At 35.6% G+C, this 17,468-nt stretch overlaps 2 protein-coding genes across 3 annotated transcripts in view; both read right to left on the minus strand.

The window, feature by feature from the left end:
- Positions 1 to 855: 855 nt before the first annotated feature.
- On the minus strand, positions 856 to 6,449 carry LOC116718226 (myoblast determination protein 1 homolog 1-like). Of its 2 annotated transcripts, XR_004338899.1 has the most exons (4): positions 5,741 to 6,449; positions 3,681 to 3,753; positions 1,134 to 1,424; positions 856 to 1,031 (listed from the first exon to the last, which is right to left on the minus strand). XR_004338899.1 is itself a non-coding variant. In XM_032559971.1 (3 exons), exons 1-3 carry the CDS (start codon positions 6,278 to 6,280, stop codon positions 1,222 to 1,224), a joined length of 816 nt encoding a protein of 271 aa, XP_032415862.1. In that variant the 5' UTR covers positions 6,281 to 6,449; the 3' UTR covers positions 856 to 1,221. The 2 variants fall into 2 exon arrangements, 1 of the variants encoding a protein (XP_032415862.1); XM_032559971.1 differs by having other exon boundaries at positions 856 to 1,424.
- An 8,971-nt stretch (positions 6,450 to 15,420) lies between these two features.
- The window catches only part of otog (otogelin), a 73,205-nt gene continuing 71,157 nt past the window's right edge, over positions 15,421 to 17,468 (minus strand). Inside the window, exon 55 of the mRNA XM_032560826.1 lies at positions 15,421 to 17,092. Coding sequence (XP_032416717.1) covers positions 16,892 to 17,092 — 201 coding nt within the window. The 3' untranslated portion in view covers positions 15,421 to 16,891. The remainder of the gene's footprint in view (positions 17,093 to 17,468) is intronic.

The following is a 17,468-nucleotide window of genomic DNA, read 5'->3' on the forward strand; positions in this document are numbered from 1 at the left end:
TTTGGCTATGCATACTGGAAATTCAGTTCTTAAAGACCATTTTTTGTCCTTTAATATTTAATTAAAATAACAGGAATTTTCACTTTTATCCTTTTAGTGGCTCTGGGTTTAAATGTTTATCTTTATTCAAAACTGCTTTAATTTATTTTTAGGTAATTGTAACTGAAGACATTATTACTTTTAAGCATGATCCTCACCAGAATATGCAGATATTTCATTTTATTTGTTAAAAACAGCTTAAACACCATTCAGCTGACTTTTACACTGCAAAAACACAAAATCTTACCAAATATTTTTGTTCTAGCTTTTAGTGTAAATATTCTTGTACAGATGCAATAAGACTAAACAAACTTACAAGTAAAGTTTAAACAAAAAAAATGCTTGGTTAAAGTCAATAATTTCTTACTATTGATGAAAATGTGCTTGTCCCATTGGCAGACTTTCATTTTTATATTGAAAATTCTTTGTTACAAGTGAAATAATCTGCCAGTGGATTTAGTATTTTTTTAAAATCAACATTAAGGAATTATTAACCTAAAACAAGCTCCTATGTCTTAAAGAAAAGTTACTTAAAAGTTAATTTTGTCTTATTTCAAGTGTACTAAAATATTTCCACTAGAAACTACTAGACCAAAAATGCTTGGTAAGATTTTGTGTTTTTGCAGTGTAGGAGTGAAAACCAGCAAAGATCATAAATTAGATTGAAATGAATCAACATTATGCTCTAAAAAGAGCTGGAAAGCATAAGTATAGTCCTGTTTATGTTTTTGGCTAATAGCTCAGCCATATTTCACTAAATGTATGTTGGAAAAATAAATAATTCTGTTTGTGAGAAGTTGTGGTTGTGGAAAAAAGTCACAATATAAATATGTGTTTATTAAGATTTCATCAGCTCTTAAATATCATACAGACATTCACTCCAACACTTTAAATGTTTTTTGACATAGCGTGACTAGTCAGATGTGCTAATGGTCCTCAGTTCTTATCAGCAGGAATCACGTGAAAAAGGTCGTCTCCAGGAATCCTGGATGCTTAAAAACAGACAGCAGAATTCATTTTTTCAGCTAAAATGTGAAAAACTTCAGGGAAAACTGTTTCATCCATAAGAAAATGCAGCTGTTACAGCGGCTTACTTCAGAAATCAGGAATAATTTAGAGTTCTCCTCCTTAAAAATGGAGGTAATGGATCAGTCCGTGCGGCAGGGGGCGCTGTTGGCTCCATCAGGATGAGATTGGCTCGTAGATGCTGCCGAGATCCGCAGGTGAAGAAGAGACGCCGGAGCCGTCTTGAGGTGATTCGGCCCCCTGAGGGACCACGCTGTCCCCGGCAGGGGCCACGGCCCGGTCGGTGCTGATCCGCTCCACGATGCTGGACAGGCAGTCCAAGCTGGAAATGAGCGGCGACTTGGTGCTGCTGCTGCAACCTTCACACAGGAAATTTGTAAAAAAAAGTCAGAGAAGGTAATACATGCATTTATGCAAAGGCGTAAATATATCAGAGAAAGAGAAAAAAGTACGTTTTAGTATACATTTTAACTCATAAATTTTGAGATTTTAAGAACATTTCTAGAAAAAAAACAAGAAAATGTCTGAGCTCCAAAAGTGTAAGAAAAAAAAAACATTTTGAGATGAATGAAATTTTTGTAGAAGAAAACCCTAGGACATTTATGTGTTTGAAATGTGAAACTTGCTAGAAAAAAGTCAGAAGTTTTTCAAGAAAAACAATGACATTTCTTGGCTCCATAAGATGAAAATTTGATAGAAAAAAATCTCAGAAATTTTTGAGAAAAGATTTGGAAATTTCTGAACTACAAAAGTTGAAAATGTTTGACTTTTGAAAAATTTTCTTCCCAAACAGAAATGTCCTTTTTTTTTCAGGCAAAGTTTTAATATTTCAAACTCAGAAATCTGGATTTTTTTTTTTTCAAGAACATACTTGAGATTAATCTCAAAATTTCCAATTTGTTTGAGCAAATGTTTGACTTTTCAAACTCAGAAAGCTTTTGTCTAGAAAATTTCAGAGATTTATCTCAAAATTTCTCTTTTTTTTTGACACCCAGAAAAATTGAAGTGTTTTTCTAGAAACATTTTTAAATTTCCAACCTTAGAAATGTTGATGTTTTTTTGTAGGGAATTTTTAGGATTAATCTAAGAAGTCTCTTTTTTATCTACAATGGCCCTATATGACAGGATAAAAGTCCTGAGCATCTTATCCTCAGGACTCTTAAGAAAAGAGTCCCTAATTAAATACGTTTTTATTTAATTAAAAAGCTTTTTTAAATTAAATAATTACAATTAAAATAAACTTCACAGATTCACTTTTTAACTCTTCAGTTTTAATATAATTAAATTAATTTAATATAAATTGTACCGATTTCAAGCAAATGTCATTTCAAGGCTGCATGAGATCAAATATATAATCCCAGTGAATCCTGTTATAAAACAATAGTTAAGCTCATAATAGAAATGGTCGAAGGTAATCTGTCTACAAAAGGCCAGAAAATCACAGTAAACAGTGGAGAGGAATCATTCCTATAGGAATTAAATGGAAGCAATAATTAAGTGTTTTTTCACACCTGATAGTTCAGTAGACTCTGTTTTATTTGGGACCAAAATTACAACATTTGTTACATTTTCAGCTGATGCAGTTCTCTGTCACACCGCACTGCGTCTAATGAACCAAACTTTTGAAAAAACTGTTTCCCTCCTCGCCTGTGGGGGCGCTGCATCAAGGACCACTGAACGAAACGACACGAAAACCTCTGAAAGTCTCCATGTCTATGCCTCTGAAAAAGACACTGAGCGCAACTTCCTTCTTCGCACAATTTAAACAAAAATGGATTTTAAACAAAAACAGCTTTTAGCTGTTGTGGGATTTCTCTTTTGTCTTTGGCTAAAAACCACGAGTCATTTTTCCTGCTAGCACTAGGCTAACGCGTTTGTTTTGGTTGTATTTACCCATAATGCCCTGCTCTACAATTCCTGCTTCTTGCCCCAACCTTGGAAAGGCAGTCCCTCTTTCTCCAGGAAACAACGTCCTTCTGTTTACTGGACCAGACACTCGACTTGACCTCTACACGCTTAGCTTCAGGTCAAAGGTCATGATTTTAAAGCAACAATAAAACCGCATCACCGGGCGTGCCGTGGTGGCGTAGCGGTTAGCGTATTTGGAGGCCTTGAGTCCTTGACCCGGCCGTCGCGGGTTCGACTCCTGGACCCCCCTCTCCTTCCCCGTTTCCTGTCAGCCCACTGCCATATAAGGGACACTAGAGCCCACAAAAAGACCCCCTGGAGGGGTAAAAAAAAACAACAAAAAAAAACGCATCACCTCTAAAAAGCAGCAAAATGAGACAGAAAGAAAATCCTCAGCACATCTTACGGCCAGTGAACTTCAACAAAGTGAGTCCTGTGTCAATAAATTACTGTTTTTAATGTTTTGTTATAAAATTAAATGAACATACATTTTTTTCTGTAAAATTGGATTTTGTTTGCATTCTAAAATGTCTAAAATGACATTAAATTACTGAAATAACAGGTTCATTAAGAAATCTCAGAGGATCGGTTTGTTATGATTACATTGAAAAAAAATCCATCCAGAAATAACATGAATAAATGAGGAAACTCATAAATAAATAAAAACTTCTATACGATAAAGGACTTAAGAAACTACAAGTACTCACCGTCTGCTGTTTGTTTTCCACAGGAAGTGTTTCCGTTTTCACTGCTGGCCGAACAGGGAGAGATGAAATCCATCTGGAAACATATAAATATTTCATAAGGTATTTAAATTTTATTTTACTGACTGATCAATTACCACAAACTAAAATTAAAAAAAATAAATTAACCCAATTTTTAATCTTTAAAAAAACTATTTGATGACTCATTTCACATTTGATTTTAGACATTTTTTAAAGTTTCCATTGATGAAAAAAAAGAAGTTTTTTTAAGTAATTAAAAAAATTTCCTCCAGTTATTTTAGCATTTAATAGAGGTTTAAAGGTTTAATGTTTAGCCTGATTTACTGAGACGAAGAAAAGGTATATGTTTTATACCTTTTATGAAAATACATGACTTTTAATTTCTAAAAAAAAATATATATATATATTCTTTGGTAAAATAAAAATAATTTTTTTAATCTTGAATTTTTAATCTTTAAAATGCAATTTGCTGACTCACTTCACATTTCCAACACCTGAAAAAGGTGAAATAATTCCCTGAAGACACTTTTTAAAATTTCCATCAATACAAAAAATATTTTTAATGAAACCTTAAACTTTATTTTTTTTAAGGAAACAAATCTTAAATCTTAGCTAAACTGATGAACATGAGTTAGGAATTATATTTAAAACAACTTGGTGTGCAGAAAAAGTCAGTACACTGCAAAAACACAAAATCTTACCAGGTATTTTTGTCTAGTTTCGGATGTAAATATTGAAATAAGACAAAATTAACTTAGTACCTTTTCAGCAAGATTGAAGCTTGTTGTAAGTCAATAATTCCTTAATATTGACTTTTTTAAAATAATTTGAGTTTTTTATTTATAACAATATTTTGTGAATATTAATTATTAACTGAAAACAAATCAGTTTTGTCTTTTTTGTAAGTGTACCATCACAGTGTTTTTCAAAGTGGGGACCGCTAGAGGGCGCTAGAGAGCTTCAGAAAGTTGGAAGACAGATGATAAAAAAAAGGAAAACTAAAAAGAATTAAAAATACATTTTTAAATTATAAATGTAAATTTTTTACAAAAATATGATCTGGTTTTCAGACATTATTATAAAATATAAGTTAAACTAACTAATAATTAGATAGAAATATCCTTTATTTCAGGGAAACCTGCTAGCAGCAAATTCGATTGGCTGAAAATCAAATTTTTTAAGCTGCTTTGCTTCTTAAGCCAGAAATGAAAAAAATTCTGTCAAGAAAATGAGCAAAGGAAACTCAGCTGTGGAGGACTGTACCAACAAAACTAAAAACTAAGGAGACTAAATAAAATTAGAAGAGATTAAGTTAAAATCTGACATATTTTCTTAACAAAAGAGGGAAAGAGTTTATGTGGTTCACTGCAAAAACACACAAAATCTTACCGAGCATTTTTTTTCTACTTTATAATCCAAATATCTTATTACACTTAGAAGATAAAACTAACTACCATATAGGAGCTTGTTTTAAGTAAATAATTCCTTAATATTGATGAAAAAGTGCCACTTCTTTTGGCTTATTGTTTCACTTTTAACATGGAAAAATGTCTTTTTATAAATGAAATAATCTGCCAGTTGAACTAGTGTTTTGTCATCAATATCAAGGAACCATTTACTTAAAACAAGCTCCTATATTTTGCTGAAAAGTTACTTGAAATAAGACAAAACTATCTTGCAAATGTACTAAGATATTTGCACTAGAAACTAGACCAGAAGTACTTGGTAATATTTTGTGTTTTTGTAGTGTAATATATTCAACATCATTGGCAACTAAAATCAGAAGGTATGAAGCAGCATTTATGCTAAATGAATCTAAATAAAAGTGAGAAAAAATATCAAAATTCAATGTTTCTTTACATATTACATCTGCATTAGAAACTGGACCATAAAAAACTCTTTTGTGTTTTTGCAGTGCGTGTTGTTCCATTGTAAAGACACCATTCATCAAAACTAATCACAGGAGCCCAAAATAAATCTCCGGTTCCATTCCTCACATTTCATGAGGCAGCACACAGACCGTTCAGCTGTCGCGGCCTCACCATGCTGTCGGAGCAGCTGGACTGGGGGCTGGAGGAGTCCGACTCGCCGCCGTAGCGCTCCAGCTGCGGGTAGAAGCCGCCTCCACCGTCGCTCTGGCCGGCCCGCAGCAGCGCCTGCAGGGACTCGATGTAGCTGATGGCGTTCCGCAGGATCTCCACCTTGGGCAGCCGCTGGTTGGGGTTGGAGGCCGTGCAGCGCTTCAGCGTCTCAAACGCGTCGTTCACCTTACTGAGGCGCCGTCTCTCCCGCATCGTCGCCGCTTTCCTCCTGTCGGCGTGCGTCGTCTTCCTCTTGCAGGCCTTGCAGGCCCACAGCAGGCAGTGGCCCCCCTGGTGGAGGCCCCCGGGGGCCCGCACGTGCTGGTCCTCCTCCTCCGCTGTTGGCACGTGGTGATGGAGATGATCCTCCGACTTCAGCAGGCCGCCGTGCGTCAGCCGTGCGTCCAGGTCATCGAAAAAGTTCAGGTCGCTGGTGTTGAAGCAGGGGTCATAGAGGTCATCAGCTGATGAGAGAGGGAAGGGAAAGTCTGGCAAATCCATTGACGACCGCAGAACAAAACAAAAAAACACAAACTCTTCTGAAATTAAAATCTCAAATATCAGACGCAGAGAGAAAATGTCACCAATTAGTCGTATTTGACCTGACAGGGAGTTTAAAGGGCCAGTCTGTGTAACTTCACTCCTTTGGTGTGGCCTGCCTTTATAAAGCAGACGGTGTGGAGGCGGACCAGCGACACCAGTGACCAATGGGTGTGTGTAGGTGTGTACTGTGTGGCTGTGTGTGATCAGTGCAGAGAAACAGGAAGCAGTGAAAGCGACAGGCAGGTTCAAATTCACAAATCACTGACGAAACGTTACACTGAGTGAAAAGACTCTGCAGCTCTGATGGAATAAAGACCAGCAGAACTCAATCCCACAGCATTTCCTTACCAGCTGGTTGCAGAACATTAAAGGTGAACCATTAATGCTTCTTATAACAGGTTAGGATGGATCTATGGGCGAAACAAAACATGTTCATTTTGGGTTTTTGCTCAAAATCCTCTCAGAATGTTTTAGAGCCTCTGTCACTTTAAATCCAAATAAGCTTGTTCTGTAAGCGCGCTTGCAGAGACTTGTTTTATCCAAAGAAAACGAAAAAACAAGCAATGGGAAAAATTTTGCATTAAAATGTCAAATGTACATAAAATGTAATTCTTTTTCCATTCAAATTGTTACTTTAAGTGTAAAGCTGCGCCAGCCATCTCTGAGTTTCTGCACGTTGCTCCGTTTTCCTGTTTGCTGTCAGCAGCTCTAACGTTCCTCTGGAACGAGCCCAGTAACAGGATCCAGATCCTCCCATCGTCAGAGCCTGAAATGAATCTGAAAGAGCATTTCTGGGAAGGTGTGAGGAACATGCACGTTTTTGTGCATCACGATTCCCCAGTTTAACAATCCTTCATTAAGAAAAACAGACGGCTGGTCAGAAACAAAATGAGAGGGAAACCATGATAAACTGTTGATTTTAGTTATAAAGTGGCAATTAACAAAAAAAAATCTAAAAAACATTTCTTTGATATCTAAAGACAGAAAAAAATTATTTCACCTGATTTTATTTATTGTTGCTGATATGATTATCATTTTATAAATAAAATACCAAAATTTTCACATAATTTTATATTTTGCTCCATTTGACTATTTAATTTTTAGATATTAAATTATTGCTAATTTGATTAGTTACTCAGTACTTGAGTAGACATTTTCCCAAATGCTTTTTTACTCTTACCTGAGTAATTTCTGGGACGGCTACTTTTTAGTTTTACTTGAGTAAAAATATGTTGAAGTATTTCTACTTTTACTTGAGTACAGTGTTTGGGTAACCATCTCTCTGAAGAGAACAGATTACTGCAGGATCTGACATCTCTCTACTGATGTGATTCATAGCTCCATTTTTATTTTCTGGAAGATGAAACCATGACAGTAAACAAAGAGCAGCAACTATAGCCTGACTTCAGATCAGTGTGAGTATCATTTTCTTGCACTGCTTGCTTAATGCATCCTCTGCACTTATAATACCAAGAATGTGAGTCACTCAGTGACACAACATGCACAGCAGCCATCAGGGTGAGGCCGTTAACAAGAAGGACCCACTTGAGCAACTCATGTATTTACGACTGACTGCATGATTTTTGCAACTGTAGCACAACATTTATAAAACGTCCTATGAAACGTTTTCAGGGGAATCTTTCTCAGGCTACCTCCACACTGCAGCCTGAAGTGACACAAATTAGATTTTTTTTTTTTTTTTTTTTCCTTTGCTTTAATGCGACCCACGCCACCTGGATAAGCGATACGTAGCTGATGTTTTCAAATTAGACCTGTGTCTGTACGGCCAGGTCGCATTCATCCGACCTGAACGTCATTGATACTCAACAAACGTCACTATTCTGCGTCCTGATGAGCGCGAGCGGGAAGAAAAGCAACAATCGTAGCGCACTATAATGAAGATTAAGTGGTTAATGAGCTAGCTCCGGTCATTAGCATCCATGTCTACTTCCGCAAACACGGAGCACTTCTTCTTCTTCTTTATGGCGGTTGGCAAAACGCTGAGCACGCTCGCTACGTGTGACGTTACTACGCCATCTACTGCGCATGCGGGAGAAATTCAGGTCGTTCACAGGAGATCGTGAATGTTAGTTCACGTTTGGAAATGTGAACGAATACGCAAAAGGAAAAAAAAATCTGATTTCACAAAAAATAAATCAGAATTAAGCATTAAGGCCGACAGTGTAAACGTTGCTTTATTCAATTAAATGTAACCAATGACAGAATTAGCTTACTGCGTTCCTGCTAATGCTAAATATGCTAACAGGTTTAAGCTTATGGTGAAATAGGCAGAGTTGCGTTTTTCAGGTTCAGTCAAAGTTGGTCACACAGTTTTAGATAATAATGAGTGTAGTTATAACAGTAACAGGAAGTGTTATTTTTAGGTTAGCTCTGGGAAACAGTTATGTTAACCTATTAACCTCCTTCACTGGAAAACCACCAAATGTTTCTGTCTAGTTTCTAGTGCAAATATCTTAATATACTTGAAATAACACAAAAATAACCTACAAGTAACTTCTCAGCAAAATATTGTTTTAAGTTATTTAATTCCTTAATATTGATTTTAAAGAAATGTATTAGTTTTACTGGCAGATTATTTCACTTATAAGCAGAACTTTTTCATCAATATTAAATAATTATTCACTTAAAACAAGCTCTTGTGTCGTGCTGAAAAGTTACATGTAAGCTAGTTTTGTCTGATTTCAAGTGTTCAAAATATTTGTACTGGAAACGACTAAAAAGACTTTTTTTTCAGTGTTCCTTCATTGTTCAATTGTTGTCCAATAATCACATCTGTTGTCAGCAGAATGAATCAGACTCACCATCTGTGGGTTTCAGTTCTGCTGACGCCGTAGATATAAAAATATTTCAGATGTAAGGCATGTTTATCTGTACAGCACGATTAGAAGACAAATAAAACAAACGAGCAACAAAAAAAACTATTGCAGTAAGGGAAAACACCATCAACTGTAGTTTATGATTCTCCAGTTGTTATTAATCAAAGGAAACTCTAAACAGTTTGTTTTGTTTTGTTTTTAGAGTTGATGTGTTTCAGCATCTTTGCAGTTTTCTAAAAGTTTGTTCCAGAATAGAGGAGCATAAAAACTGCATCTCCAATTTAAATTAACTTTAGGGTTACGGTTTCATGAAACTGGAAAAACACAAAATATTACCAAGTATATTTGGTCTACTTTTTAGTGCAAATATCTCAGTACACCTGAAATAGAACAAATAACTTTTCACCATGATACAGCAGCTTGTTTTATGTCGATTATTCATTAATATTGATGAAAAAGTATTATTTCCATTGGGAGATCATTTCACTAATAATATGGGAAAAATGTCTTGTTATAAGTGAAATATTACGCCAGTGGAACTAGTACTTATTTAATTTAATATCAACAAATTGCTTACTTAAAACAAGCTCCTATGTCTTGCTAAAAAGTTACTTGTAAGTTATTTGTGTCTTATTTCAAGTGTACTGAGATATTTGCACTAGCAAAAATACTAAAAATACTTAAGATTTAGTGTTTTTGCAGTCCATAATTTGCCTCCAAACATAAAACAAAAAATAGAAATGCGAATATTTTTTTCCCCCACACAAAAACACTTCTATTAACTTCTGTTAATTTTAGTAACTGTGTTTACACCTAACCCTAACCTTTACCAGTATATATCCAAACTTTACCTGAACATAATTTACGAGAAACAATATTCCTGCATCATGAAGCGACTTTAATTTGCTCTAAATGAACTTGCATAAATACAATCTGCAATCTGTGTGGGAGTGAATCTTCCCAGATTTCACACCCACATGTTTGGGTTTTGTAGAATTAGGGAGGAAGAGATAATCAGTGACAAACACTAAAAAAAATTACACCAGAGTTGACTCACTGAAGTTTTTATAACCCAGAAATGGGATTTCAGGTTTTCTTCCGGAGTCTTGTTTGGTTGTTCAAAGTGACAACAAACATAAAACAAAAGAATTTAAGAGAAAAACATCCTTATATAAAGCTAAATCTGGTATTTCATTTAACTTAAAGGAAACACAGAAAAATGTTCTTATCAAAGTAAAACATTAATGTAGAATTTAACTTTGTTACTTTTGTAGAGATGTTTTTATTTTACGCTTTTATTTGTTTTAAAACACTAATTTAGCAAATTAATTTCAAGGCTGACCTTCATCTTGAGCTTTAGAAACAAACTGAGATCCATCACTATGGCAACAGATCCATAATGTGAAAAGAACGACCCAAAGTTACATCTTGTTAACAAAAATGTGTTAACATTTTATGTTCATCAAAATGGGGTTGCATAGAGTAACTATTAACAGTCAATATCCTACTGCAGACCAGATGTTAAGAAATATCACAGCAACAGATACGAATATTTAACTAACAGATTTTTATTTAAATCTCCTTGATCTTTATTATTATTATTATTATTATTATTATTATTATTATTATTATTATTATTATTATTATTATTATTATTATTATTATTATCGGCTACTAAAGAGTTGACTTGGAACTAATCAAAAATACATTTTTCTGATTGGTTAAGAGCAGTAGAATTATTGGAATTGATTAAATTTTTGTTTAACTTTTATTTAATTACTATCTAAAAAATTAACTCACCTTATCTCAGATCAGTTTTTAGCATCGTTAAGAAGCTACAATGATGTGCTTAGAAACACATTATTAGCTAACATAAGCAACTGGCTAATGTTTTGCATTTTATGCTGCAAAACCAAAAAGATCTTACCAAGTACTTTTGGTCTAGTTTCTAGTGCAGATATCTTATTACACTTTACATGAGACAAAACTAATTTACAAGTAACTTTTCAGCAAGAATAATTCCTTAATATTGATGAAAACGTACTAAGTACTGGCAGATTAGTTCACTTGTAATATATCTTCCTCATATTATAAGTGCATTAAATATAATTGGGAGTTTTTATCATGTGCATAACGATGTTAAAAAAGTTTTTTTTAGTTTTTTAGGAGTATTTTCTTGCCCTGCATTCATGTTTGCAGTTGCAGCAAAGTTTGAGAGAGCTTTGCAGATCTGCTGAAATGATACCGCAGCTCGCCCTCTTCTAGAAGGGTTCGCGTGTCTAACATTTCATGAGCTGCTAAATTTAACGGAAAACCTCCCCATGAAGCAGCAAGACGTTTCGGGTGTGTGACCTATTCTCTTCCATGCTGCAACTTTATCTGTCTGAAGCAATTTAAAGTGAAGAAAAAGCTCATCAGTACGAGACAAGAAGAAACTCAAAAAATGTTTCAAAGTTTAATTTTCTCGCATTTTTCCAAATGTTGGAAAGAATTATCCAAGATTAAATTCAGAGTTTGTACCAAATTTCACAATACAATAATGCAATGGCACCACTAACAAATATGCCTTAAAAAATCTAAATAAATGTGTGTTTTAGTGCAGTACACTGCAAAAACACAAAGTCTTAACAAGTATTTTTGTCTAGTTTCCAGTACAAATAGCTTAGAACCTTTAATGTAAAACGAACTAACTTTGGAGTAACTTTTCAGCAACACATAGGAGCTTATTTTATGTCAATAATTCCTTATTATTGATGGAAAGGTACCAGTACCATCGACAGACTACTTCACTTACAACGAGACATTTTCCCATATTATAAATGAAATCATCTGCCAGTAGATAGTGATAGTAAATAGTATTTTTCATCAATATTGAGGAATTATTGACTTAAACAAGTTCCTATATCTTGCTGAAAAGTTACTTGTAAGTTAGTTTTGTCTTATTTCAAGAGTACTAAGATACTGTCACCAAAAACTAGACTAAAAATACTTGGTAAGATTTTCTGTTTTTGCAGTTTTTTTTGTTTTTTTTTACCACCACACAAATATTTCAGATAATCAAATAAACACAAAGATAAACCGAGTATTGTCAATTATTTTATTTATTAACATAAACAAGCTGTCCAAACCAGACTGGTTTTATTAAATTAGTCACATTCAGTCCTAAGTACTGTTTCTTTAATCAAGAAATAGCAGGAGATGACTTCATCAATTGATGACCTCTGACCTCTACCTGGTATTCAGGTGCTGTTTCATAAAGTAGAAGGAAAAAGTAACCTAAAGGAACAAGCCATGGTAAATAAATGGGAAGTGAACATGCAAGAATCAAGACCACAAAACCCAACTGATCAAATCTAAATTCAAGAGGCAATATTATGTGTTTTTCATGCACATGGTGCTGTTTTATAGTCCAATCAGTAACTTCAGTTGTTATAAAAATTATATCTATATCTATGTCTATATCTATGTATATATATCTCAAATATGACTTAAAAAACCTCAGTTCCACCAGGTGTTTGCTAATTGCTGCCGGCTAGTCTGAAGGAGCTGAGTGGCAGAGGAGCTGCGTCTCGAAGGCGGAGCTAGGTCCACCCAGCCGTTTTGTACAGCTGAATGGTTGCCATGGAGATTAAAGTGTTTCTCAAACATAAATAAAAGAATCAAGGCAGGTTTTTGATGAGGGAAAAACATTAAAACGTAACTAAAAATAAAGCTAAAAAAAGTTGATTTTGCATGATCTTTAAACTTTATAGAAATGTTTGAGAAAAGAGCTTGTCTGAAAACAGTTTTTAAAGTCCAGTATAGCTAAATCAGACCCACTCGCTCCCACCAGCCGAGTGTGTGTGTGTGTGTGTGTGGGGGTGTGTGTGTGTGTGTGTGTGTGTGTGATCCTGCAGCTGCTCCAGGCTCATCAAACTGACAGCTGGTTTCCACTGAAGTCACTGAGAGCCTGAACCCACCGGGCATTTCTCACTGGCTCGGTTTACCGCCAGTTTTCGGAATACGACTGGTATTAATGGAAATCTCTGTGCTGATGACACAAATCCCAAAATATTTACAGGATCTCGGTTTTCAGAATTATCCAAACAGAAACCAGTGTGAGGTTATTTTCTAAACATTTCTGTTTTTCCTTCACTCATTTGAACATAATGACTTTCTAAACCGTCTCATGTTGGTTGGATCTGAAAAATATGAGAAACTAGAATATTAAATAAAAGATATTTTGAACAATAGTGTCATGCTTCTAAAGTGCTTATTTTAATGCACTCAATAATTGGTTGGGGCTCCTTTTGCAAGATACCACACATTTTCCATCCATTAAATTGTCAGTTATCATTATCTATTAGATAATCATCAACATTACAAGAAATAAAGCCAGGAAATATTTTACTATACATTTTAATACATTTTAATCTATGTATGAGTTTCAGTTTAAGAAATAAGTGACAAAGGATATTGAAACTTTTCAAGATGTAGAATTTTTAGATGTACTTGAATTTTCTACTTTTCTGGATCATATGACCCGTGTGATGCAAAAAAAGAAGTTTCCATTGCAGTTTTTGGGAAATAAACCAATTTTGATACAGCCACACAAAAAAAAACTCAAATAAAAAAAAAAGATTTTTTTCTAAGTTGTTGTGTTTCTATTAAGTGAATTTATTTTCTAAATGTCAACTTGTGCAAATAAATGCATCAAAAGTGTTTCCATACTCATCAAAATTTGTTTATCTCGCAAAACTGAAACGAAAACCTTTTTCTGTATCACAGGAGTCACATGATCAACAACCGGATGTTGCCACTGGAACAAACCACAAAGAAGAAAACAACAGGAAGTAATTGGAGGATCTCTATGTTTTTAATGATTTATCACATGGACAAACTTATTTCACGTCTGATTTTAATTGCGTTTCTTATTTAACATAACCACCACAATTGAGAAATTGTTTTTATTTTATCGACATAGCGGAAAATTAAAGTTTTGCGCACATTTGTAATGGAAACGCAGCTATTAGAAAACTACAAGTCCCTCAAAATCAGGAGAATTAAGGCGCAATGGTCCAGTCAAAGTCCAGATGCTCCAAAATTTCTCCACAATGATTTGAGCGACTGATCAGTTTAGTAATCATGCAGAAACAATCTAAGTAATGACTAACTCGGGCTGATGCAGAGGGACTAAAACAGATTCATGCCCGGGCCGAATCGCTAAGCGTTAAAAAGAGAGCATGACTTCATCCAGAAATCCCAGCATCACCAGTATGAAGTGGCGACCCAGTCGCAATGGAACCAGTCTGATTCTGATCTTAATGCCTGTAAGTGCCCCCTCGGGCTTCACATTTGTTTTGTTGCTGCAGATGTTGCCGTGGCGTCACTCAGCATGGAGCTACAGGGCTGCTGACGTCAAAGTGCTGGTTCGGGCCGCGGTCCAAACGGCTCGGTTATCAGCCGTTAAAGCGGCAGCTGTGTCACTGCGAACCTCATGACATCCGTCCTGATCAGATGATCACCGTGTGTGCACTTCCCCGGGCCTGGTCGGTTCGGGCTAGAGGCAGCGAGTCGGTCCGAGATCAGGACGGAGGCGGCGCCATTTTTAAACTGCTGCTGTATGGCAGGCCGTTTTAACATAAAATGGGCTTCACCAAACTTAACTTTCCAGATTATCTGAAATTTGTGAAGGAATTTTAGGGCCACGCCAAGAAATAAAAAGAAAAATAAATAAGAATGAAGTAATATTACAGGGATAAAGTCATATTACAAGAATACAGTCATAAAATTAGGAACAGAGTTGAAATATGAGAATAAAGTAATACAATTTGAAATAAAGAGATACTATGAGAATACAGTCATAAAATTGCAAGAATAAAGGAATATTACAACTTTATTCTTGTAATACTATGCCTTTATTTTCAAAATGTTATGACTATTCTCACAATATTATGACTTTCTTGTACAAATTTGTTCTTTAATTTTTTTTGTTTGTTTGTTAGCGTGGCTATGATGCTCCATCATAGTTTATAACTAGACATATTAGGAAATTTTATCTCTAATTACATTCTGACTGATATTAATGACGCCAGATCTACCATTGAGTTGCATGGAACCTTTAATTCAACATATCTAATTAATACTGACTATCTGAAACGTATTTCAGATTTAAACAAATAAATTATGATTAGTCATGAAGTCCATTTAAGATATTTCACATTTTGTTCCGACTGGAAGCCGTTCTCTACAAATTCTGCTGAACAATCACAACACAACTGCTGAGTGTCCAAAAGATTTATTGAAAAGTCAAATGTACATCTGTCTGATACAAATCCTCTTTAACTTAAACTAACCAGGAGCCTGTTGGTCACAAACATTTTTAAAAAACATCTTGCTGTTTCTTCTCCTTTTGGGTCGAATGCGTCTTACAGAACAGAACTTCTGTGTTCTAGCAAACTCCAATAAATAAATAAAGAGCTCCGCAAACAGCTGGATTTCAGTCAGTTAATGTTGATTACAGAAAATAAAATCCACATCAAAGAATATACATTTTATGCCAGCCTTTCTAAAAGAGAGAGAGAGAGAGAAATCTAATTTATGCACTGCAAAAGATTTCAAGAGCACTTGAATGTAGTTATTTACAGAAGACAACACGCAACGTTTTGGGTCAAATTTAAAAATGAAAGATGGTCAAAACTGAGCTGGGAGGAGTTCTCTGAATAAAAACGCTTTTTTCCTCATCGTTCTTATGAAATTATAAGTGAGGCAGAGATGGCAGGATGCTCTTTAAAAAGATGTTTCTAATTGGCACGTCCTGTATGTGAAGGCAGGGAGGTGGGAACAGAGCAAAGCAGCAGGAACCAACAGGACATTAATCAGATATTTAAATATCTGTGTGTTCGAGTTCCACCAATAAAATTGGTTATTTGAAAGCCTACAGAAAGTGTAGATTTAATAAGTTTTAACTGTAGTCACAATGAATGTAATTCCATAAAATGATCCAGTTTTAGGAGTTATTTCTCTATTTTCAGTTAAATCTTAGATTATTTTTATTTGCTTATATTCAAGTTGATTTATAATTAGAATTTTTGTAATAAGTCTTTGGCTAGTAATTCACTTAACTAGTTAATTAATTTCAGTTTGGGACAGTTTTGGGTGTTTCACGGTATAAATATGCAGGTTTTAGTAGCTCATTATGCACCTGGCTGGTCAGGTGGTTTTTACCTGTCAGTCAATCAGTCAGAGAACAGATGCAGGAATCAGAGCAGGAGAAGCAGCAGAATCCTGTGATGCCTGAATTGTTTGCCTGAATATGGAATAAAGCAACAAAGAACATAATTTTTGACTTGTTGGATCTTTTTGGACGGTGTAAGCCAGAAACTCTCGGTGCATCAGGTGATTATTTGAGTTGGATTCACCTTTTCTTTTGATCACCTTTAAGTCTTAAGTCTTAAGTTTTTTGAATTTGAGTTTTGGACAAATAGTCACTACATCAGTCCTATTATTGTGTGGGTCCTGGTTGCATCTGCTTCTCTGCTCCACAGCTCCACCTCCCTGCCAGCAGAGGTACTACACATACTTACTCAGATCAGCACAGAACTGTCAGAGAAGCCTCCTTCCACATCCTCCCAGCACCTTGCAGTGGTGTTATTCACAGTCCCAACGCCAAGCTGTCCTCTCCATGAGCACCTTTAGGCCTCACACGCCTGGTCCAGGTGAGGCCTGGGCTGCGGAAGGTGAGTGTTTGTGCCTAGGACCACTGGCAGGAGCAGTCGGTGGGCTCCTGGATGCTGTAGCTGACCCAGGTTGCGTTGCTGCTGCAGTAGAGCTGCACAGAGCGCCGCTGCAGCCCCGTCTCCCTGCAGCACTTACAGAAGCGAGCGTAGGTGTTGATGTTGTAGTTGTAGATGCTGGCGGAGGGACACTTCCCGTCGCAGGACACGATGTTCACCTGCAGGAAGCAGGCGGAGACGTTGCCATGGATACAGACAATTATTTTAATCTGAGCAGATATTTACAGTTAACTAACAAACAAATAAAAACTGAAAACATTTTTGTTAATTGGAATAAATAAAAACTTTAATTAATGGGGAAAAACTATAACAGATGATTAGACGGCTGTGGGGAAGAAACTGTTTCTACAACAAATAGACTGAGAAACAGTTTCTTCCCCACAGCCGTCAGAGCCATTACTCCCTGCCCCCCCCCCCCCCACACATATCATAACCTCGCAGTCACACATACATATCCCCCACCCCCACACAGCCATATTGTTCTGCACTTTGCACTGTCACATTATCTGTACTTTGCCATAATTGGACCTGCTG

This window comes from Xiphophorus hellerii, chromosome 4 (assembly GCF_003331165.1).
Source record: "Xiphophorus hellerii strain 12219 chromosome 4, Xiphophorus_hellerii-4.1, whole genome shotgun sequence".
NCBI classification, from domain to species: domain Eukaryota; kingdom Metazoa; phylum Chordata; class Actinopteri; order Cyprinodontiformes; family Poeciliidae; genus Xiphophorus; species Xiphophorus hellerii.

What these genes read in the sequence shown, in the direction of transcription:
- LOC116718226 (XM_032559971.1), bottom strand. Translation starts at nt 6,280, where the DNA reads ATGGATTTGCCAGACTTTCCCTTCCCTCTCTCATCAGCTGATGACCTC. An exon ending in CCAGCTGCTCCGACAGCATG is followed by an intron (nt 3,754 to 5,740) that starts GTGAGGCCGCGA and finishes ATATGTTTCCAG; the next exon opens with ATGGATTTCATCTCTCCCTG. An exon ending in TGGAAAACAAACAGCAGACG is followed by an intron (nt 1,425 to 3,680) that starts GTGAGTACTTGT and finishes TCCTGTGTGAAG; the next exon opens with GTTGCAGCAGCAGCACCAAG.